The sequence below is a fragment of the Pinus tabuliformis genome, chromosome J (assembly GCF_031772625.1).
Source record: "Pinus tabuliformis cultivar Carrire ecotype Pingquan chromosome J, CPIR1, whole genome shotgun sequence".
Lineage (NCBI taxonomy): Eukaryota > Viridiplantae > Streptophyta > Pinopsida > Pinales > Pinaceae > Pinus > Pinus tabuliformis.
In genome coordinates this window covers 539,661,185-539,684,763 of record NC_142295.1, presented here as the reverse complement: position 1 = coordinate 539,684,763, position 23,579 = coordinate 539,661,185, and the positions used below count along the sequence as shown (strand labels likewise).

General features: G+C 38.5%; 1 protein-coding gene across 1 annotated transcript in view; it reads left to right on the top strand.

Moving 5' to 3' along the window:
* ALDH5F1 (aldehyde dehydrogenase 5F1) overlaps positions 1–23,579 on the top strand; it is a 369,083-nt gene that overhangs the window by 297,097 nt on the left and 48,407 nt on the right. The window contains exons 16-17 of the mRNA XM_089380687.1: positions 18,022–18,122; positions 18,233–18,318. Coding sequence (XP_089236813.1) covers positions 18,022–18,122; positions 18,233–18,318 — 187 coding nt within the window. The remainder of the gene's footprint in view (positions 1–18,021; positions 18,123–18,232; positions 18,319–23,579) is intronic.

Here is a 23,579-nt window from a genome sequence, read left to right as displayed (position 1 = left end):
CACAGGAGGGCAAGAAATCAGAATGGGCCTTTGCATGGTGTAGATTTTGAAGGCCCACCAAGAGATCTGGAAAAATTTGCGAAGGGGACATTTAATCTTCTAAAACCGCTTCTAATCTATGTAATCAGACTTTTGAAAAAAATTCCAAAAGTTGGTGGTTGTTCACATGATCGAGTCTGCAATATTTGTGGCCATCACTTTGTTGGCATCTATACCAGGGTGAAGCAACATATTTTGGCTATTACAGGTAAATGAGTTAATATGTGTCCCTCAAAGAACCTGAATCCAGCTCAAAGACAACAACTTTGGAGACTAGAAAGGACAGTCACTGGAAAAGGACTGTTTTCTAGCAGAAATGTTGATCCATCCACAGATATGCCTCCATCCAGTGCTTCATCAAAAAAGACAAAAGGTTCTACGGGTGCATCTCGTTCTTGTGCAATGGGTGCTACAGTGTTTGGGGACTACAATGTTCTAAATCAAGATGACACAGATGATGCAATTGGAAAATTTCTTTTTGCCAATGGAATTGCCTTCCATGTTGTTCGTTCTCCTTATTAGAAGGAAATGGTCCAAGCAATTGCAAGAATAGGGCCTTCATATGTATCGCCCGGAGAACATAAGCTCAGAACAACAATTTTAGATAGACAAGTGTCCAAAATTAATGTGCAAAAAGAGAGAATGAGACAAACATGGTCGAGGTTTGGTTGCTCTATTGTTATGGATGGATGGACTGACATCCGAAAATGCCCACTAATCAACATCATAGTGACATCTTCAAAAGGTCCATTCTTTCTTAAAGCTGTTGACTGTTCTGGAAAGCGCAGGGATGCATCTTTCCAATTTGAGTTTCTTCGAGAAGCTATAGAGGATGTTGAGCCTGATAGTGTGGTGTAAGTTGTGACAGATGCAGCAACAATTTGTAGATCAACTGGTTATTGAGTCAAAGCAGGTATTAACATATTTTTTGGACTCCTTGTTGTGTGCATGCACCCAATAATGCACTGAAGGACATTGGAAAGATTCAGTGGATATCAGATTTGGTGACAGCTGCTAATGTGTAGATGTTTATTTGCAACCACCACACTTTCTTGGCCATGTACAGGGCTCACACGAGGAAGGAATTCCTCAAGCCCACTGATACTAGATACACTAGCTATTATCTCTTATTGGAGAGGATGCTAGAGGTACAAGCACCTCTACAATCCTTGGTTGTGAGTTCAGAGTGGGGAAGGTGGTTAGAATCAAAGACAGACATGGGGAAGAAGGTCAGGCTTCAGGTGTTGGACAATGATTGGTGGGCAGATTGTTCTTATTTGGTGTCATTCTTGGGCCCTATTGTGGAGGTCATTCGTTACATTGATTCAGATGCTCCTAGTCTTGGAGAAATATATGAGACCTTTGATAGCATGTTGGGTCGTGTGAAGGCAACCATTGAGAAGAGAGAGCCCTAATTAGAGTTCTATACATCTCAGATCCGACCCATCATTCAACGTAGGTGGGATCACATGAACATACCTTTGCACATGGAAACATATGCATTAAACCAAAAATGGTATGTTGAAAGGCCTGGGAGGGTGCCTCCTATTGATGAAAGAATGGCTTCCTAGATGCAATTGCAAAGATGTACAATGAGGACGAGGGGGCAAGATTTTGAAGACAGTTTGTTCAGTTTGCATCTCTTAGTGGCCCCTTCAACACACATGGTGCTTAGGCAGATCATATAGATCTAGCCCAAGATGACTTGATTGGTTGGTGGAGGATGCACGAGGATGGTGCTCCAGAGCTCAAACATCTAGCTATGCGTTTGTTGTCTTAGATTGCTAGTTCCTCTGCAGCCGAGAGGAATTGGTGCACATATAACTTCATTCACTCTATCTGTTGGCATTATGGTACATGTATTGTCCTTGCTGGCAACTCACATATATGATAACCAAATGTATCCACAAGTCAGTTCAGAAATGATAAAGTGATGTATGATGACATCTCACATTGTAATAGGTCAATTCAGAGGTAACAGAGTAATGGCACAGAAGAACAAAATGATGGTCAAAGGTTTATAGCTCAGAATCAGAATGTAGGTTTTAACCCCGTACAAAAATTACCTGCATACGAATTCTAAAACACAGAAAATAAACAATGCGAGAGCATAACACATAAAATACATATACACAGAGATTTTCCTCTGGATTCCAAAACCGGGACTACCAGCTTGATTTTTCATTATGTTCCTTTCAATGTTACAATACATATTTATACACGTCGAAACATCCAATACCATGGACCGAAAACCATTGTGTCCAAAACCATGTGCAAAATCATGCACAAAACCATAGGTAGGTCCGCCCAACCTAATATAGGGTCCAAATTCTTGATACACATCAAACATAAATGACTTATTAGTGTATTTAGCAATTTTTTAGTTAATTTCAAACCACTTAGATGTGTTTTTCACCACTATTAGAAAGGTATATGACTGCTGTAGCAAACAATGAGGAAAAAGATAGTTTAGAGATTAAATCCTTAGGCCCTAGGCCTTGAAGATCACTTGCTCAAGTTGCCAAAAAAATTTCAATGTCTGAAACGCAATTTTTTACCAAATTTTTTGCAAAAACCCACCAATGATTAGCTTCAAAAAATCAAATATTCAAATCAGAAATGGACCAAGGGGAATCTAGGCCCAATAGAACTAGTGTTGGGCTAGGAGAATGCATATTTGGGCTTATGAGCCCTAAAACTTGAAACCCTTGTTCTAAAAAAAATTATTTTGCTTCAGATATTCAGATTTATTGCAAAATTTTTAATGGTTTGGCCTTGTAAAAAGATTTGGGATAAGATGTTGCCCTCCAGGGACTAGATCTGTCTCAAAACCCCCAAATCTGCTTGGAAAATCTCAGATCTGAAGATTTACTTGGTTAATTTCTTAGATCTATTCCTGCAAACAATCTTTGAACCCAGATCTTGCCCTCCAGGGTCTAGATCTAGCTCAGATCCGAAGATTTACTTCGCTGATTTCTTAGATCTATTCCTGCAAACAATCTTTGAGCCCAAATCTTGCCTAGCTCAGATCTGAAGATTTACTTGGCTAATTTCTCAGATCTATTCCTGCAAACAATCTTTGAGCCCAAATCTTGCCCTCCAGGGTCTAGATCTAGCTCAGATTTGAAGATTTTTTTGGCTGATTTCTCAGATCTATCCCTGCACACAATCTTTGAGTCTAGATCTTTCCCTCCAGGGTCTAGATCTAGCTCAGATCTTGAAGATTTACTTGGCTGATTTCTCAGATCTATTCCTGCAAACAATCTTTGAGCCCAGATCTTGCCCTTCAGGGTCTAGATCTAGCTCAGATTTGAAGATTTTCTTAGCTGATTTCTTAGATCTATTTCTGCACAAGTGAAAAGAGAAAAACCCAATACCCAATATGTACAAAAATAAAGAAAATCTCAAAAACCCAAGTGTTAAAATTCAAAATTATGTTACAAAATTTCAGATCTACACAAGTAAATAACAGATCTATACAAATAATTTACAGATCTATCAGATCTGAGGAGTATGAGTCTAACTCCACTCCCAGATTTGATAATCTAAGGCTCTTAATAGCCAGATCTATCAAAATTTCCACAAAATATTTAAAAGATTTTGAAATTTTAGAGAGGTACTAGCCCAAAAACACCCTGTAGAAAAAAAAGATTATCGTTAGATAAATCTTGAGGCTTATATGAAGTAGGCTCTTCAGAAAATATGTGTTGAGAGTTGGCTGGTCCAACCGAGGACTATCCCCAAACGCTCAATGAGAACCTGAGAGATCTTCTGCAAACACTAGATCAACCATCAAATCAAGTAGAGAAATAGAACAACAATAAAATTATGAAGAAATAGAGATACCTGCTACTTCAATCAAAATTAAAAATGTTACCCTAGATCCAACAAACTGAATAAGATCCCTGTATTCAGATTATTCTAAGAGAGCTATTGATTGATAATTTTCACATAATATTAAGCAGAAATTAAAACAATGTTGCCATAAATTCATGAAGAGGAATACTACAGAACGTTGAAACCCCAAAGACTTTTGCATTAATTCAAAAAAGTATACAAGAGAGCTTGAGAGCTTAGTACACGATCAAAAGATCGGATCCATTTCAACTGACAATTGACCTCCTATTTAAAGATAAATCTTCCAGCGGCTAGTTTGAGTGATTATTGTCAAAGTAATCTCGACCGTTGATGAGGATTAAAATTTCTTTTAATCTCATTCGTCGAAATTTTAATTATTGAGGAAATTTTGAAATTTTCATTTAAATGCATTTTAATTAATTTCCTCAAAATTTTGACTTTGACTTAACTTCAGGAACCAAAGGCTTAAAATTTAGCAAAATAATCAATTAACCTTAGTCCCTAGACCTCTTTAAAATTTAATTTTAAAGGACCCATGAATTTTGCCTTTGAAAAATTTAAATTTACCTAGGACCTATAATTAATTAAATTTTTGGCTTAGGATTTTAATTAATTTTGGCCAGAAAATTTAATTAATTAACCTATGAGGGGATAAATTATTTTTCTAACCCTCAAGACACTTTACATCATGATTTTTACATTGTTTACATTTCAAGGGGAAAAACCCATTTGAAATAGACTCTCACAGACTATCCATTTTTGCGACACAAATATAATCCACCAGACTAAACAATTTGTAATAAAGTAACCTAACCAAATAGTTAGTATTATTTCCAAATCACTTTTACAGAGACTTGATCTATAACGCTAGGACTCCCTAAGATCCTAGTGACAAAATCCACTTCGGCTTTGGGGTAAGGCTGAAGGAAAACTCTGCCGACCATCCGAGAATGGATCGGTGAGATAAAAAACCTCCCGAAATGTAGATCGTCACCAGAAAATTGGGTTTACCTAGGTGATTACATACACGACACGGATCTGCTGAGATTATTTACATTATACACATGCAGAATGGGTTTACATTATAACATGATCCTCAGGCTGACGATGATAGCTGGATGGCAGGAACACATCGATTAGGTGCTATCCCTTTTGCGAAAAAGGGGGTGTACTGCTATGGGTCATTGCTCTACTTGGGACACGTTGCTGCACTGGAGGAATGTGAGAATCCAGAATCTACATCCACGCAACACACAACAAAACATAAGTAGCATCCATCCAAAAATCATCATATAATGTTAAGCACATGAAAGATATAAGCTCTTTATTTATTAACTAGTCTAACAACATGAAAAACCAAATCTAACTACAAAATGAAATACTGAAATAACATGACATAAGGTTAGAAATACAATACAAAGATGCCCCATGGCATCAAATGCATTCAATATAGTACACATTGAGCATTTGCCTACTTTCAGGCAAATCCGTTGGCTATTTCTCAGATGTGCCATGTCGAATTTTGCATACGGTAGGACTTTTTCCTATCTGAAAACCAAGCTGCTCGTGACCACATGATGCATCAAATCGCTTTCTCATTCTCTTTCTCTTGCGCTTTTTTTTTGTGACAGGCTGTATCACTGATGATGTGGAACATTCTGTTTCAAAACTCTCAGATGAAGTATGTAAGATATGCATGACATGTCTCTCTTCATTCTGCATCTGCTCTGTCAAGAATGGTGGATCAGTCTCACAGGTGTCATGAGTTATAACTTGATCTTCTATGACTGGTGGATTAACCATGTGAGCATCAACCTGATTATTAATTTCCATTTTATCTAGGTCACCTTCAATTAACCACTTTTCAATGGAACAAAGGACCTCATAATAAGATGGAGCTTGCTGCAGTAGATAGGGAGGCTTATGATCTGTTGACGTTTCCTTGTTTCTTTCATCCTCTGACTGATGCTGAAGTTTCTGTACCTGTATTGTTATGGCATCCATCTGGTTAGAGTGTTCAACCTTCATAGCACTGACTTCCTTGGCATGGTCTTCCTCCATGCTCAATAACTTATTCTGAAGACATATCTGACTAGCTTCCATATCTTTTATTACTTTGTCATTATCTGCTTTTATGGTCATCAAGCAATGTTGCATAGAGTTTATCTCTTTCTCATGATTTGCTTGTATGATAGCTAACTGATTATTATAATCGAATCTCATGATGGTCATTTCTTCATCCATAGTTGACAACTTGTTCTGAATCACACTTATTTCTTCTTGATAACTTGCTTCCATGGCAGTCACTTGATTTGAATGATTGAATTCCATGATCGTCATATTTTCCTCTAGGGATAATAACTTGTTTTGCATAGAATTAATTTCCCTGTCATGATTAGCTTTCATGGTTTCCATTTCCTTAGCATGCTGAATTTGCATGTTGGTGTATAAAGTTCTCATATCCCTGACATAATCGGTTACAAATTTTTCTTGATTAAGCTCCATATTTTTTACCAGCTGCGTTTCGTTGAATTGCATGTCTCTAACCAACTGCTTTAGTTCTTCTATAATTTTCTTATCATTTTCCCTTTCATTATCGACGTTGATTTGACAACTTGTCCCTGTTTTCCCACTATTATGGATTTGATCTGCAACGGTACAAGTGGATGGCACATTCTGATATGGAGAATTGTCTTGAAATCTTTCATCGATAGCTGGATCCTTTACAAGATCACTTTCATTCTGTTGCATAATTTTAGGGGCACAAGGCGAGCTATCTTGATAACCATATCTATCTTTAAAAGAATTGGCGATGTCTTGTAAAGAAGCGAAAGAATCTTCAGGACAATTATTAAACCAATTCAAAGCATCACCCTCTAAGGAAAAGGCAAATAGACACATTTTGACATCTTCATGATCATACTGGGGAGAACTACAATATATGAGCATTGTATGAGTAAACCTGCATAGATGCTTTCTAACATCGACTAAATCACCACTCGAGAACAAAGACAATTTTTGAATGGCCACTTCCGGAATATCATGGAGAAAATCAGTAAAGTGACACAGGGTAAACGAATCATCCATGATGACTTGCTTGAAGGAATAATGAGAGACCAAATGGATGATAGAGAGAGATTCCTGCTCAAGAAAATCAAGAGATTCACAAGAAGCGAGCTTCTAGTAGAAATTCTTGTAAAAAATGAAAGAAGTGGAGTCGCCACTTGAACATGAATCTAACTCTGGGATCCAAAAGGCAACAAACAACCGGATATAAGGGAGGGCTTCTTATCTGAAAAATAATAAATGGAAGAAGTGGAGTTGCCACCCAAACAAGAAACGAACTGAAATGTCTAGGTGCTAAAGGTGCAGATGAAACGATTAATGAGATGATGAAAGATAGGGCGATGAAAAGAGCAAATGACGCCAGGAAATGTTGTGCCACTTGACAGGGTAATCAACGCGGAAAAGATGAGATGTGCCAAGGAGTGTTGACTTTGCCGGCTAAAATGAATGGTAGAAAGATGAAAGATGAATGTCGTAAAGCAAAGATCCAATAATTTGGTCCTCGGCAACGACGCCAAAAAATGTTGGCGTTGTCGACCCAAATGCAAAGTTGAGAAATGAAAAGTCGTTGAAATGTCGAGAATAAAATATCCTTGGTAACGGTGCCAAAAAATGTTGGTGTTGCTGGTAAAAATGATAAAGATGATATGAGGAGAATGAAGATAAAATGTTGTTGAAGCGTCGAGAATAAAATATCCCCGACAATGACGCCTAAAAATGTTGGCGTTGCCGGTAAAAATGATAAAGATGATATGAGGAGAATGAAGATAAAATGTCGTTGAAGCGCCAAGAATAAAATATCGTTGGCAACGGCACCAAAAATGTTGTCGTTGCCAGCCCAAATGAAAATATGAGAAATGAGAAGAATGATGAGGAAATGTCGTTGAAACATCGAGAATAAAATCTCCCCGGCAACGGCGCCAAAGATGGTTGTGGCACAGAATGTCTAGGCACTGTGACAATGGCTCAGATCGGGGGCTGCCACTCTGATCCCCAATCTTTCCATTTAAGCTGTCTCCCTACAATAGGCTAGGGGGGGTAGACCCTATGGAAAAGTGGAATGAAGAAGAACTAGTTGGGAACCAGCCAGTTCGGGAGACACAGTGAAGCAATCAAGTACTTGATTGAAATTTAGCAAGACTTATAGGATTTGATTAGATTTTAAATGATGGATACCAGTGCCTTATGGAGTCAACGATCTTGCTAGGGAAATTAAGACCAAGTAATCGATTAGCAACTGTTGCTTAGATGAATGACTATTTTATATAAAATGCAGATCCTAAAACTAATGTGAGATGCAAGAATCTTGGTTAATTTTAGTTAAATGCCTATTTAAATGTGAACCCTTCAATCCTTTCTGTGTTGAGCCTGATTTCGTAGTAATTGGTAGAGAGAAGGTCAGGAGAAGCACACGAAGGTGTGATTAACGATACCTCTCCTGAAATTCTAACATACTCGGTGCCTCCGGCGCTGCAGAGAATTGTGGCTCTAACGATTGCAAGGTCACCGTTTTAAGTACTATTAAAACAGGCTTCTCAAGAAAAAACAGCTGGAGATCTATCCGTTTATCGACCAAGCTTATGCTTGGAAGTAAATTTTATCTATGCAAAGTTATCTTATATGCAAATGCACCGGAAGATGATATGAAGTTAGACTCGAAAATGAAAAAACACTTATGCTGCAAAAGCCCTCAATTACCCAAATGAAATGCTTGCCTTTTTTTAGATGAAGACTTAGAAAATAAACTCTTGAAGATACTATAGTTAAAACACCAACTTATTTCAAATCTTCTTGATACAATTTAGCTCAAAGAGAACAAAAACAACTTTGCACTTCGATATCAATGTCAACAGATGCTAAAAAAAAACACTCAGTTTATGAAACAAAGGATATGCATTTTATCACAATTTCATGACAGAGTACTTAATTTTCAGAAATTAATTTTTAGGATAGTAGTAAGAAAAAATTTATGACAGCAACAATATGATAATGAAAACAATAAGCTATCAATGATATCTTTATGCCAAAAATTTATCGAAATTTTTCCAAACTTGCCCAAATGAATTATCAAAATTTTTCAGCCTATTATGATGTGATTTCAGGAGTTATATCAGATCTGATATACTTATTACAACCAGCAATTAAAATATGAAATAAGCCTAATGATGAATGCCAACTCAAGAAATTAATTCCTTAATGTATTAGACAACTTAAGAACTGATTTTAGGCTAACCCACATGAAATTTTTCCATTGTTATATTTTAGAATTCAGAAACAAAATTATTCAGAAATAACAGTGATCCAAAATGTAGATCTAGGCCAAATTCTTGATACACATCAAACATAAATGACTTTTTTTTTCACTTACTGGTTCACGGATACCCGGGTCAGCGGGTAGCCGCTACGTCCAGGGTTTTAAACACTGAGTGGACGCCACCCGAAGGGCATCAACACCCCTCGGCCTATTTACTGACCTAACCCCAAGAGCTTTCGGGATTCGACCCTGTGACCTCCCATGGGCGAGGCACTTGATTTGACCGATTGAGCTAACTCTTGGGGCTAATATGGTAATTTTTTTTTTTTTTGCTTTGTTAAGACTAACCTACATACCCACGGGGATTTGAACCGGCGACCTATCGCAAGGAGTGCCTTAACAGCGCACCCATTCACCGTCAATCCAAAACCCCGTGGGCAAACATAAATGACTTATTAATGTATTTAGCAAATTTTTAGTTAATTTCAAACCACTTAGATGTGTTTTTCACTACTATTAGAAAGGTATATGACTGCTATAGAAAATAGTGAGGAAAAAGATAGTTTAGAGATCAAACCCTTAGGTCCTAGGCCTTGAAGATCACTTGCCCAAGTTGCCAAAAAAATTTCAATGTCTGAACACAAATTTTTACCAATTTTTTTTGCAAAAACCCACCAATGATTAGCTTCAGAAAATCAAATATTCAAATCAGAAATGGAGCAAGGAGAATCTGGGCCCAGTAGAACTAGCGTTGGGCTAGGAGAACGCAGATTTGGGCTTAGGAGCCCCAAAACTTGAAACTCTTGTTTTGAAAAAAATTATTTTGCATCATATATTCAGATTTGTTGTAAAATCTTTAATGGCTGGTCTTGTAAAAAGATTTGGGATAAGATATTGCTCTCCAGGGCCTAGATTTGTCTCAAAACCCCTAGATCTGCTTAAAATATCTCAGATCTGAAGATTTACTTGGTTGATTTCTCAGATTTATTCCTGCAAACAATCTTTGAGCTCAGATCTTGCCCTCCAAGGTCTAGATCTAGCTCAGATCTGAAGATTTACTTGGCTGATTTCTCAGATCTATTCCTACAAACAATCTTTGAGCCCAGATCTTGCCCTCTAGGGTCTAGATCTAGCTCAGATCTAAAGATTTACTTGGCTGATTTCTTAGATCTATTCCTGCAAACAATCTTTGAGCCCATATCTTGCCCTCCAGGATCTAGATCTAGCTCAGATATGAAGATTTTCTTGGCTGATTTCTCAAATCAATCCCTGCACACAATCTTTGAGCCTAGATCTTGCCCTCCAGGGTCTAGATTTAGCTTAGATCTGAAGATTTACTTGGTTGATTTCTCAGATCTATTCCTACAAACAATCTTTGAGCCCAGATCTTGTCCTCTAGGGTCTAGATCTAGCTCAGATCTGAAGATTTTCTTGGTTGATTTCTCAGATCTATTTCTGCACAAGTGAAAAGAGAAAAACCCAATACCCAATATGTACAAATATAGAGAAAATCCCAAAAACCCAAGTGTTAAAATTCAAAATTATATTACAAAATTCCAGATCTACACAAGTAAATAAAAAATCTATACAAATAATTTACAGATCTATCAGATCTGAGGAGTATGAGTTTAACTCCGCTCCCAGATTTGATAATTTAAGGCTCATAATAGCCAGATCTATCAAAATTTCCACAAAATATTTAAAAGATTTTTAAATTTTAGAGAGGTACTAGCCCAAAAACACCCTTCAGAAAAAAAGATTATCGTTAGATAAATCCTGAGGCTTATATGAAGTAGGCTCTTCAGAAAATATGTGTTGAGAGTTGGTTAGTCCAATCGAGGACTATCCCCAAATGCTCAATAAGAACTTGAGAGATCTTCTACAAACACTAGATCAACCATCAAATCAAGTAGAGAAATAGAACAACAATAAAATTATGAAGAAATAGAGATACCTGCTACTTCAATCAAAATTAAAAATGTTACCCTAGATCCAACAAACTGAATAAGATACCTGTATTCAGATTATTCTAAGAGAGCTATTGATTGATAGCTTTCACATAATATTAAGCAAAAATTAAAACAATGTTACCATAAATTCATGAAGAGGAACACTATAGCACGTTGAAACCCCAAAGACTTTTGCATTAATTCAAAAAAGTATACAAGAGAGCTTGAGAGCTTAGTACACGATCAAAAGAGCGGATCCATTTCAACTGACAATTGACCTCCTATTTAAAGATAAATCTTCCAACGACTAGTTTGAGTGATTATTGTCAAAGTAATCTCGACCGTTGATGAGGATTAAAATTTCTTTTAATCTCATTCGTCGAAATTTTAATTATTGAGGAAATTTTGAAATTTTTATTTAAATGCATTTTAATTAATTCAAAAATTAAATTTTTGAATTAATTTCCTCAAAATTTTGACTTTGACTTAACTTCAGGAACCAAAGGCTTAAAATTTAGCAAAATAATCAATTAACCTTAGTCCCTAGACCTCTTTAAAATTTAATTTTTAAAGGACCCATGAATTTTGCCTTTGGAAAATTTAAATTTACCTAGGACCTATAATTAATTAAATTTTTGGCTTAGGGTTTAATTAATTTTGGCCAGAAAATTTAATTAATTAACCTATGAGGGGATAAATTATTTTTCTAACCCTCAAGACACTTTACATCATGATTTTTACATTGTTTACATTTCAAGGGGGAAAACCCATTTGAAATAGACTCTCACAGACTATCCATTTTTGCGACACAAATATAATCCACCAGACTAAACAATTTGTAATAAAGTAACCTAACCAAATAGTTAGGATTGTTCCCAAATCACTTTTACAGAGACTTGATCTATAACGCTAGGACTCCCTTAAGATCCCAGTGAAAAAATCCACTTCGGCTTTGGGGTAAGGCTGAAGGAAAACTCTGCCGACCATCCGAGAATGGATCGGTGAGATAAAAAACCTCCCGAAATGTAGATCGTCACCAGAAAGTTAGGTTTACCTAGGTGATTACATACACGACACAGATCTGCTGAGATTATTTACATTATACACATGCAGAATGGGTTTACATTATAACATGATCCTCAGGCTGACAATGATAGCTGGATGGCAGGAACACATCGATCAAGCACTATCCCTTTTGCGAAAAAGGGGGTGTACTGCTATGGGTTGTTGACACGTAGTGGTCAGTAGGACTCAAAGACAACTTCGCATGGCACTAGGGCAACAACAAAAGCTACTTCAAAGACTTTATACTTCGTTTTGCAAGATAGATGGCTTATCAAGATGAATTTTAGTAGTAAAACATCCCTAGGAACATTCATTCATTATACATGGCCCATAAAAGAAGCATTTGCTATCCAGAAACAAAATTTCCACAGCTTCGCATAAGAGATGCAATAAATAAGCCCTAGTATAGCGAGATCCCAACAACAATGTATGTGACAAAATTTGCAAGAAAGAATAGCATTAAAATGTACTTACATGTATAAGAATATATCCAACCATCCAAAAAAAATTTCCATCAAGAAGCTCCAAGACATATGAAAATTATCCAAACATCAAAATTCATTCCATGCTCCAAAAATTTGTCCTCCAAAAAGGATAGCAAAAATATCTAAAGAGATACAAGTTCCAAGTCCAAGTGTTGATGCTAAAATTAATTCTCATTACTTCTATTTATACACTTCTAATGAGTCCGATTTAGCTAGTTGGGCCTACATTAGCCCTTAAAATAAAAATAATGTGCAAAATAACTAACTTTTGGTGACAAGCCCACCAAACTAGCTCATAAACATAAGAATAAGCCTCTCAAGAGGTCAAATCGTCAATAATACATGTTGTTGGGCTCTCTAAGAAGCTTGATGAAGTCCATAAGTGCCACAATGATGAATATGACTCCCAAAAGTAGTGGACAATGGGTTGGCTCCTTGTTCTCCAAATAATAAACTTGTGGTACTCCCAATGGGTGTGAGCCTGAAGGGCACACAAGTAACCTAATGGGTCTCCAAGTAGGTCGAAGATGCTTGTAGACAATTTGTAAGGGCTTAGATGATGGTGTAAGTGATGCCACATCAACATACAAGTCCTGGGTCATCTGCCAAGTGCATGGTATAACTATGGGGCCGACTGGGCATGGTGAGACATACGCATCTTCCTTGTCCAATAGGTGAATCTCGAGCAATCTCTAAACATCTCTGGGGAACCATGGAGTGATGTCTACTGTTGTGGAGGCCCATTACTCTCAACACACACCCTATATGTGCCAATGTAGCCCTTTGGAGGATTAGGACCCCGTATAGGGAGACCAAACCCAAAATGGAGACTATCTGCAATCCTGCATAAGATCCAATGTGTCCCGTAGCCTTCCAGTACAACAAGTCATTTAAGGGAATCGAGAAAAAGGGCTTACAAACCATGGACAATAGGTGGGCACTTTACAATGGTATGCCCTTCCATAGTGGTCTTTGGCATGTACTAACGTCTCCAAACTCCAATTGGGGTTAACCAAGTATCTTATTAGGTGGTTTCTACTTATAAAGGGGATAGTATGTCTAAGGTACATCCTTCAAAGGGTAGTGGCATTTGATAAAGAGAAAAATCGAGTAGGGAGTGAAAGGGGAAGCCCACACTTGGGTACAAGGGTAACTAGTAAAAGGAAAGCCCACACTTGGGTATATAATGTATAGGAGGGAGCAATTGTGGTACATGAGGTGTGTTGACCTTGATTTTTCCACCCTTATTTATATGCCTTTTGCCTTTTATGATTTTTTTTTGATTCACTGCTTGGGGCTCAAGGGATAAGAGCGTGGTGTGTAAGGTATAGTGATACCCCCTTTAAGATACGATGGTTCATTGTCCACTAGGGGTTGGGACAATCATGGGTTCCTGAATGATAAAGGAGGCTCATCTAGGGCCTATAGGAACCAGGGTGATGGCCATGATAATGGGGTAGAGCTCATGTATTGGCTTTTGCCCATGTGCTAAATGTGTTTGTCCTGACCATCTTTTGCATTTTGTGGTACATTTTTCTGTTGAATGTGGCCAATTATGCTTTTACTTTTCTTTTCAGCTACATCAACCTCTAGGGCATCATTCCAGACCCGACCCAAGGTGTGGGCAAGGGGAGGGGGAAGGCTAACCCTATGTGGACCCAGTGGAGGAATGTGGACCCAGGTGGGAGAAATGATGAATGGGGTTATAATGAGTGGAAGGGGAGTGATATATGCGGATGAAGGAGCGGAACCAAGCAACCAAAATCAGGGTTTCCCATGTAATACCATCCCTAAAGCTGAAAGGTCAGTAAGAGAGATCGCAAAGCTGAAAGGTCAGTAAGAGAGATCGCATGGGACTAGGGTCCAAGGTTAACATCCAAAAGAGGTCTAGGGGACAAGAGCACAAACCTAGCCCATTCTTTCCACCAAATTCCCCCATTAATCCATGCCCATAAGTATCCATGATAAGAAAACTAGAATACTCAATTACTAAATGACAAGGCATACCTTTAGGTCCGGGAGGCCCACCTTCAAACATACGATCATGAGAGATGGGTGAGGGAGCACATGGCTGGCTAAGGTGGCGGACAAATGGCACAACAAGCTAGTTGGTGGCTACAAGGCGCTGCCGGCTGAGGATCATCTTGGAGAAAAATTTTCTTCTAGAGATATCACCCTCAAAATGGTGGGTAACAATGTGGAAAGTGGAACGTCCCGAGGTTAAGGCGCAAAGAAAAGGTTCCCAACTTTCAATGTTAGCAAGGCAAAGGCACATGAAACCTTCAAAAACCCCTCAAATCGAAGCTTAAGTAAGCTAGGGTTTTTCCTAGGGCAAAATAGTTATCGCAAGAGAAAATTTGGTGAAAAATGGAGAGATTAGCCACTAAGATGGATGATTTGGAGGCAACCAATTGATGTTGAATCCTTTGAAACCCTAAAACTCCTCTAGTTAATTTTTCTCCAAGCCCTTACTAGGCCGCTTATCCGATTTTTTTAACGTAAGTGGTTGATGAGGAACTAGCAACCTATCTAGATATATGCAACAGCCCGCAAGCCACAAATATCAGAAACTCATAGTTTGGCCTAGGACTTAGACGTCCGGAGAGCACTGGAAACAGGAGTTGGGATCCTAGATTCCATCGAGACGCCTATCCTTCTAGCCTTAGTATGACGGGCTGAATAGAGGGAGAAAAGAGAGTGAATATGGTTTTGTGAGTGAAATAAAGGTTGATCACCTTATGGACAGGTCCATTGCCCAATCCTTGGGTGGATGGAGTGTGGATTCTTAAAACTGGCTAAAACTTGCAAAGGAGTAAGGATGTCTTGATGCCCTAGCAACAGGTTCCTAACTATTACCATTATGAGGGTATAAATTTTATGCAATGTGATGGTATATTGAAGTGCACTTGTTTTGAATTATTTCACTTGAGGCACACATTTGTTTCTTGCATCACTTTCAATTCCATTGCTACTATTACTTTCAGAAATCTAATTTCAACCATTATAAATTTCATTCTCAAGAACTACTTCACTTTTGGTTGCTTATCGGCAAGTCAAAAGTGAAGCTTTGTTGTATGCTAATCAAATTGAAGTTTTATGCGGGAATATTAAGTGGATAATAGCATACATCATCTAGGACACCCTCGACAGACTGGAAAACACCAATCCGAATGGAGAGACTTTCCACTATGATAGGGTTGACTCTCTAAAAGTGTCATGCAGGTTTGTCAATGCAGATTTGCATGATAACAAGACTACCAACAGGGAGTGTAAATGGTAGTTGCATATAGAACAGAACCTCATGTCTTCAAATCTGTAGCAGCCATCGTTGGTTTTGACAAATCTCTTTTTCCTATTGAAACTGTTAGTGCCAATCATAATTGTCTTTGTAAAGAAAAGCAATGTTACATTTATCATGTTTATGAATTTGTCACCAAACATCTGAAATATAACTTATCAACAATATTGGGGAAAATATCAGAAAATATTGGCAAACTATATTTTTTTGTTAGCTAGACATACAGGGTTTTGAATTAGTGACATTTATACAAGGAATGCATTAACAGTAAACTCTATCACTGATTGTTCTACACCCCTTGGGATTTTAATAAAATGACATGGTGGTGGTTTTTGATGCACTTATGTGTGCATGGGTCATTAGACCAATTTTAATAGTCTCTTTGAGTGTAGCCACACATTTGATCACTACCTCAAGGTGCCCTTATGGCTTTAGGCCTAGTTCATCACGGGAATTGAAGTTTGCCCAAAGGTGAAAAACTCCTCGCTTTCCACAGTTGGATCCAACCCTTGTGGGCAAATTTTGACAAACATTTAAAAAATAAATTAATATTTCTTTTTTTAAACATCGAAAGTAGCAACAATATCAAACAAATGCATCGCCACATAAATACGAAAAAACTGATATATAAGATGTATAAGACACTATCAAGTGATAGATCACACATTGATACAGAATTCTGATATTTGTTCCAAGTCCCTAGTCTTGAAGGGTTGATACAAAATCACATTAACAAAGCAATAATTCTATCTCATGATTGGAACCAGACTCTGAACTGATTTGTGCACTGGTCTAGTAGAAAATACATAAAATATAGAAAATTCAACACACACACACACATATGTATGTATGTATCCAAACGTTCAGACACCAAATATGCAAAGTTTGATCATGTATATAGTGTGTATGTACTAAAGATGAATATAGCAAAACAGCATCGAGTGTGAACCGTGATACATATACGAAACAAAATAAATAGACATCAAGGGCCTAAATGACCTCTAGAGTCCAAAACACATCATGCTACAACAAATAACTACCTATCATCAAATCATCGCCTATATTGAGATCCTCATAGTAGCACCATATGCGACCCTCCTCTAGCCTTTGCATCTACTACCTCAATCCTCCATGGATGTCAGTCAACACCCTGTGATTTGATGGAACTCCCTAATATAGGTGTTAAAATAGAGTAGAAAAGGCTTCAAATGCTTAATCAGTGACTTTGCTTGAGTGAAGCATACATTGTTAGTATATACCATGATCATGACAGATGAGTTCAATGATCAGCACTACCAACATTGAGGTACACAAAGATCTTGGTACTCTAGATTAAATACCAATCCCATACTCTTGTACATGATAGTGTCCAGTGAGAATGCAGCAATCTTGCCAATCCTAAAATTCTGAAAACTGTTATGTCTGCTGAATTCAAAATGGGATACAAAATTCTCCTCTTTCCATATGAAGTCTGATGAGGTTGGAACCACTCTCAAACATCTTGAGACATTTGATATTAACATTAAAATTTTAAGTAAAGGGATACAAAAGAAAGAAAGAGACATTCTCATTTATCTTTCTTTTCTATTCTTTTACTTTAACAATTTAATATTACCAGTGATTACCAGGGTGAGAAGTTCCTCGGATCTCAGTCTTCCTATCTCTTTTTCTAAAAACTACCATAAATTGGCTTCTAAAGCATTATTGGCATGGCTGGGAGATATATTTATTTGACTCATGATATATACCCAAAATATCAGGATATTTTGTGCTGGTAATATCAGCTTGGGATAAGTCGTGTAAAATATTGCATTACCAGCAACATATCGGCAATGTTTAATACTGAAAAAAATAGATGGTTCTTTGATTGCTGATTGTAAATAGCTATATTCCAGGCCCTATTGTTTTTATACGAAGTTGAATTGAGTTATGATGGAATATATTTTAATAGGCTGACGAGAATATGATAGGATTTATTTTTATAGACTGATCATAAGATTTATACAGGGAGCAAAGCTATTGGTTGGGGGTAAACGGCATAGCCTTGGGTATACATTTTATGAACCGACTGTTCTCGGAGATGCAACTTCTGGCATGTTGATTTCCAGGTAATGTTTCATCATTTAATGTGAAAGTATTATACACAGTTGCATTAATCTTCTTATTAACTAATTGATTTATAACTGAATTCTGTTGTATTTCATTGATTACACATTAGGGAGGAGGTGTTTGGACCTGTTGCACCACTTTTCCGTTTCAAGTCTGAGGACGAAGCTATTAGACTAGCAAATGACACACAATTCGGTAATCTTTTGTCTGTGGATTCTGAGGAAATTGCAGTATATGATAGTATTAAATGGTCATTTTGATTAATAATTATGAAAGATAAAATTTCATAAAGGATTTTCATCTGTAGAAAATTAATGATCTGCACCCTAACCCCAGTTTACAAGTTTGCATGTGTTATTTGGCCCAACCCACATGTTTTGTCCTGCAGATATAAAATTCAGAATTCATTAATTGTAAACATTCAAAGAGTACTACTATTTTTCACCTTCCCTATCAGCTGAAATTAATACAAAATTTAGGCAAGCATTCAAGCATGAGAGACACTTATTTTTGGTTAAGGTAACCCCGGAAAAACCCCACAGCCTTCTGGGTAAAAGTTAAAGCTGGTCTTCAAAGGAGGGTTTTATTGCTTGAGAAAATTAGTCTGAGTACATAAAATAATCATAGTGCTCATCTCCCTTAGCAGCTGAATCATTAAATTCAATTTCTGGAAATTTGTGCCCACTGAAATAATTTTCAGATTTCACAAATTTACATGCTCAGAATTTTGTGCCTTGATATCAGTGCCAAATCTGCCTTGATTTCTGTGCAGACTCAGCCTCGATTTCTGTGCTGTAGATGCCTCGATTTCTGTGCCTGAAGAAGACTGTTGTACCTCGAAATTCATGCCAGGTGACAGCTAAAAGGCTCCTCGAAAATCACTCTGCCTGTAGCAGCAATTGCGAAAATTCTGCCTCGATTTTTGGGCCTGAACTGAGCAGCAACCTCCCTCAAATTTCATTCCCAGGTGCCTCGAAATTCGTGCTGCAAATGGCTGCTGTGTTCCTCGATTTTTGTGCCTCTCTCCTAGAAATTCAAGCTACGCTTCTTTGATTTCTGTGTTTCTCCTTCCCCTCGAAATTTGTGCCCTAGCTTCTCTATCCTCCTTGGAATTCGAGCTGCGTTTTCTCTGCTGCAAATTCTCCTTGAGGTTCTCCTCTCCTCATGCTTTCACAAGTGTGAAGTGAAGAATGAACCTCCCTTTTATCCTTCTGTCTTTTAGAAAAGATTGAATCCCTAAACCTAGGATTCCATGGATGAGATTTAATCTCCAAATCTCAAGATGAATGGTTGAGATCATTTCTCCCAAATGACCCCCCTCATACATTGGCCCCATTACTTAAAAGCCTCCTAGTACCTTTTTCTATTTTTTTTCATAAAGTGATTTTCTCAACTCTCTTTAATATTAGAAAAACCAGTGTTGAAAATATCGGTATCGGCAAAATATCGGCGAGGGTCTAGAAAATATCTTATCGGCAATATCGGCTAAAATATCGGCAAATATCGGCAAGCATAAAAAATAATTTTTTCAGATTTTTAAATATAGCCGATATTTTGCCGATATTTTCAAAATATCGCGATATTTTGCCGATATTTTCCGATATTTGCCGATATTTTGAAAATATCGCGATATTTTCAAAACAGAAAATATCGCGATATTTTCTCGGCGATATATCGTTTTGCCGAAAATATCGCGATATTTTCGAATATCGCCGATATTATCAACAGTGAGAAAAACACACTATGTACTTTTACACATAAAGTCACTTTATAAAGTACAAGTAGCTTAAAAATAGAAAAAGTACATGGTACACCACTTTTAAATATCTCTTCCACCCATGCCATTAATATGACTCATAAATGTCACCAAGCAAAAGTCATTAATGTGTCTGCTAGGCTAAAAGGGATAAACTCCTAGTAAGGTGTTGCTCACCACTCCCATCCTGTCTCTGAAAAATACATGCTTTCCTCTTGGCAAATACTTGGTGAGAATGTCTGCTACCTGCTCATCAGTGGATATATACTCAAGCTTCACTGCCCCTCACTGAACCCAGTCTCTGATGAAGTGGTATTTGATCTCTATATGCTTTGATCGATTGTGAAATATTGGATTCTCAAAGAGTTTAATACAACTCTGATTATCACAGTAAATCGTAGTTGGTCTCAGCATCTGACCAAATAGTCCATGAAGCATCTTGCGAAGCCATAATGCCTCACATCCTACCTAACTAGCTGCCATGTACTCTGTCTCTATTTTGCTCAATGCCACTGACTTTTGTTTCCTGCTGAACCATGACACAACTGTCGAGCCCAATGAGAAACAACATCTGGAAGTACTCTTCCGGTCACTGACACTGCCAACCCAATTTGAGTCTGTGCAACCAATCAATCTGACCCCATCACATCTAACATAGTCCAACCCATAATCCACTGTACCTTGCAAGTATCTCAACACATGTTTTGCAGCCACCCAGTGTACTCTCCCAGGCTTTATCATAAACTGACTCAATATATTGATTGCAAACAAATATCTGGTCTAGTGTTGACTAGATACATCAATGAACCGATCAACTGATGGTACAAAGTGGGATCAACCAACTTGGAATCAACATCATGCAACTTCTTCCAGATGGTGATCATAGGAGTAGCCATAGGCCTACAACCATCCATATGGAACCACCTCAAGATATTACCTACATACCTGCCTTGGCCCACAAAGATGTGCTAATCCTCCTGCCAAATCTCCAACCCCAGAAAGTAATGCATCAGCCCCATATCAATCATATCAAACTCTAAAGCAAGATCTCTCTTGCAATGATGGGTGAGATTGTTGTTGCCTATAACAAACAAGTCATTCACATACAATACCAAAATGAGTGGATTGTCACCTACCAAAATAAAGTATAGGTTCGGATTTGCATCACTCTTCTGGAAACCCAGTTGCTGCAACTAGGCATCTATCCTCTCGTACCATGCCCTCGGTGCCTGCTTCAATCCATACAAGGCTTTCTTCAACCTACATACATGAGACTCCCTCCCATGCAACTCAAAGCCCTTAGGCTGCTCAATGTACACCTCTTCCTGTATAACACCATTGAGAAAGGAGGTCTTCACATCCATTTGGTGAATCCTCCATCCCATCTCAGCTGCTATAGATATCACTGCTCTAATGGAAGTATAACAAGAAACTGGTGCAAATGTCTCCTCATAGACAACTCCTCTACCTGTGAGGACCCCTGCACCACAAACCAAGCTTTGAACTTCTCCATGCTACCATCTACAACATGTTTGATCTTATAGAGCCACCTGGAAGTCACAACTGACTTCCCATCAAGTCGTGGCACTACCTCCCAGACATCATTCTTCGTGATAGAGGCATACTACTCCACCCTAGCATCCCTCTAGATCTGTTGTCCAACTGCCTCCTCAAAACTAGTTGGCTCTGCCTCCACAACATCTGCCACAAAGCCACCCAACCTCTTTAGCGGTCTACTCTCTCTCACTGACAACTTGGGTCTCCCCACTGCCTCCTGAGCCTTGTTCAGGGTGTCCCAAAGCCATCTTGGCTTCCTCTTCCTTGGAGTAGTCTCTTGTGGTGGTATGGGAAAATCCTCAACTGGTGCCTTGCCTCCTGGGGAGGAAGGCTCTGAAATAATCAAAGGAGATCCTGAACTTTGAAATACTGTGCCTGATGAACCTGCACTAGGCAAAAATGTACCTTGGGAACCTGTCACCCCTGAAGAAGGTGAACCTCCTGATCCTGATGTACCACCTAATGCACTTGAAACCTCCTATTGAGGAGCCTGCTACTCTACTTGATCAACCTCTCGAGACCTCCTCAAAGCCCTCACCTCAAATGTCACATCCCTCAGGACTATCTTCATATGTGTAAGAAGATATATGCAGTAGGCTCTACTGGTCTCATCGTAACCCATTAGGATACCCCTCTTTTCTGTGGGTTCCAACTTCGTCCTTTTTTCCTCAAGGACGTTTGAATATGTAAGGCACCCAAATATCCTGATGTGCCCAACTTACGACTTCTTGCCGATATATATCTCCTCAGGAGTCTTTCTCCCCAAGACTCTATGTGGGCTCCTGTTCTGCAAGTAAACAATAGTGTTAATCGCCTTGGCCCACAAGAAGAAAGGTAAACTCTGATCATGCAACATTGCTCTAGCTGCATCCACATTGGTCCTGTTCTTCCTCTCTGCCACCCCATTATGGTGAGGGTTATAAGGCACAATGAGCTCTCTCTTGATGCCAACACTCCCACAAAAATCTCTCATCTCTGCTGAAGTGTACTCACACCCATTGTCTGGTCTCAACACCCTGATCTTCCTCCCTGTCGGGTTCTCCACAAGAGCCTTAAACTCTTGGAATCGCCAGAAGACCTCATCCTTGGTCTTTAGGAAGTAAATCTAGGTCCTCTTGGAGTGGTCATCAATGAATGTCACATAGTATCCATATCTACTCAATGAGACATGGGACATAGGACCACATACGTCATAATGAATCAAGTCAAGGACACCTACAACTCTGCTGTCACTACTCCGGAAAGGTGTCTTGGTGTACTTTCCCAAAGCACACCCCCTGCACACTTCATGATGCTCTATGTTGAAGTTAGGCAACCCTATAACCATCTCCCTCAACATCCTAAAAGCTCCATGGTGCAAGTGGGCCATTCTCCTATGCCACAACTCACATAACTCACAACTATTGGTCTGTGCTACCATAGCTCTAAGCGGCTGAAACATAAGTCTACTCCAATCACACGAGCAAACTCGATACTGGATCCCCTGGGATATATTCTCCTCTTCACTTGCCCCACCACTCTTGTTGCCACTTCGCATACTTCTCCTGATCTCCTCCTGGAGGAAATCGTCCCACATCCTCCTCCAACCAAGAAAGTGCTCTCTGGTCACCAAGCTCTGGATAAAACTATCCCACTTCTCGGTGGACCCCTCTAAAGCAATACGAACCAACTGCTCATCTAGAACAATGTCTCCAATAGAAACAAACTCATTTTTTACCTGTGAGACTCTGGTGAGGAAAGATGTCACACTGTTGGTTTTGGTCATCTTGGTGTTGTGTAGTTTTTGTCTCAACACCATCTTTTGTTCTCATTAGAACTGTGGTGCACAAAGACCAAGGACTTCCACATTCGATATGCATATCTCATCCCTGAAACATGAGGGAATAAGTGGTCCTTGATGGCATCTAGAAGGATCCTCTTTGCCTTCACATTTTTCTTGTTGAACTCCACTAACTAATCTGGATTAGTGGGTGGTTGCACAACTGCTTCAACAACATCCCACAGTTCAACCTCCTCTAGTAAAAGCATAATCCTCTCATTCCACCATCAACAAAATGAAGCAAATTTGGAAGCTAGAACCTCTCTCCCTTTGAACTGCTGAAGTCTTTGGGTTTCTGGCAAAGTTTCAATGGTATGGTTCACT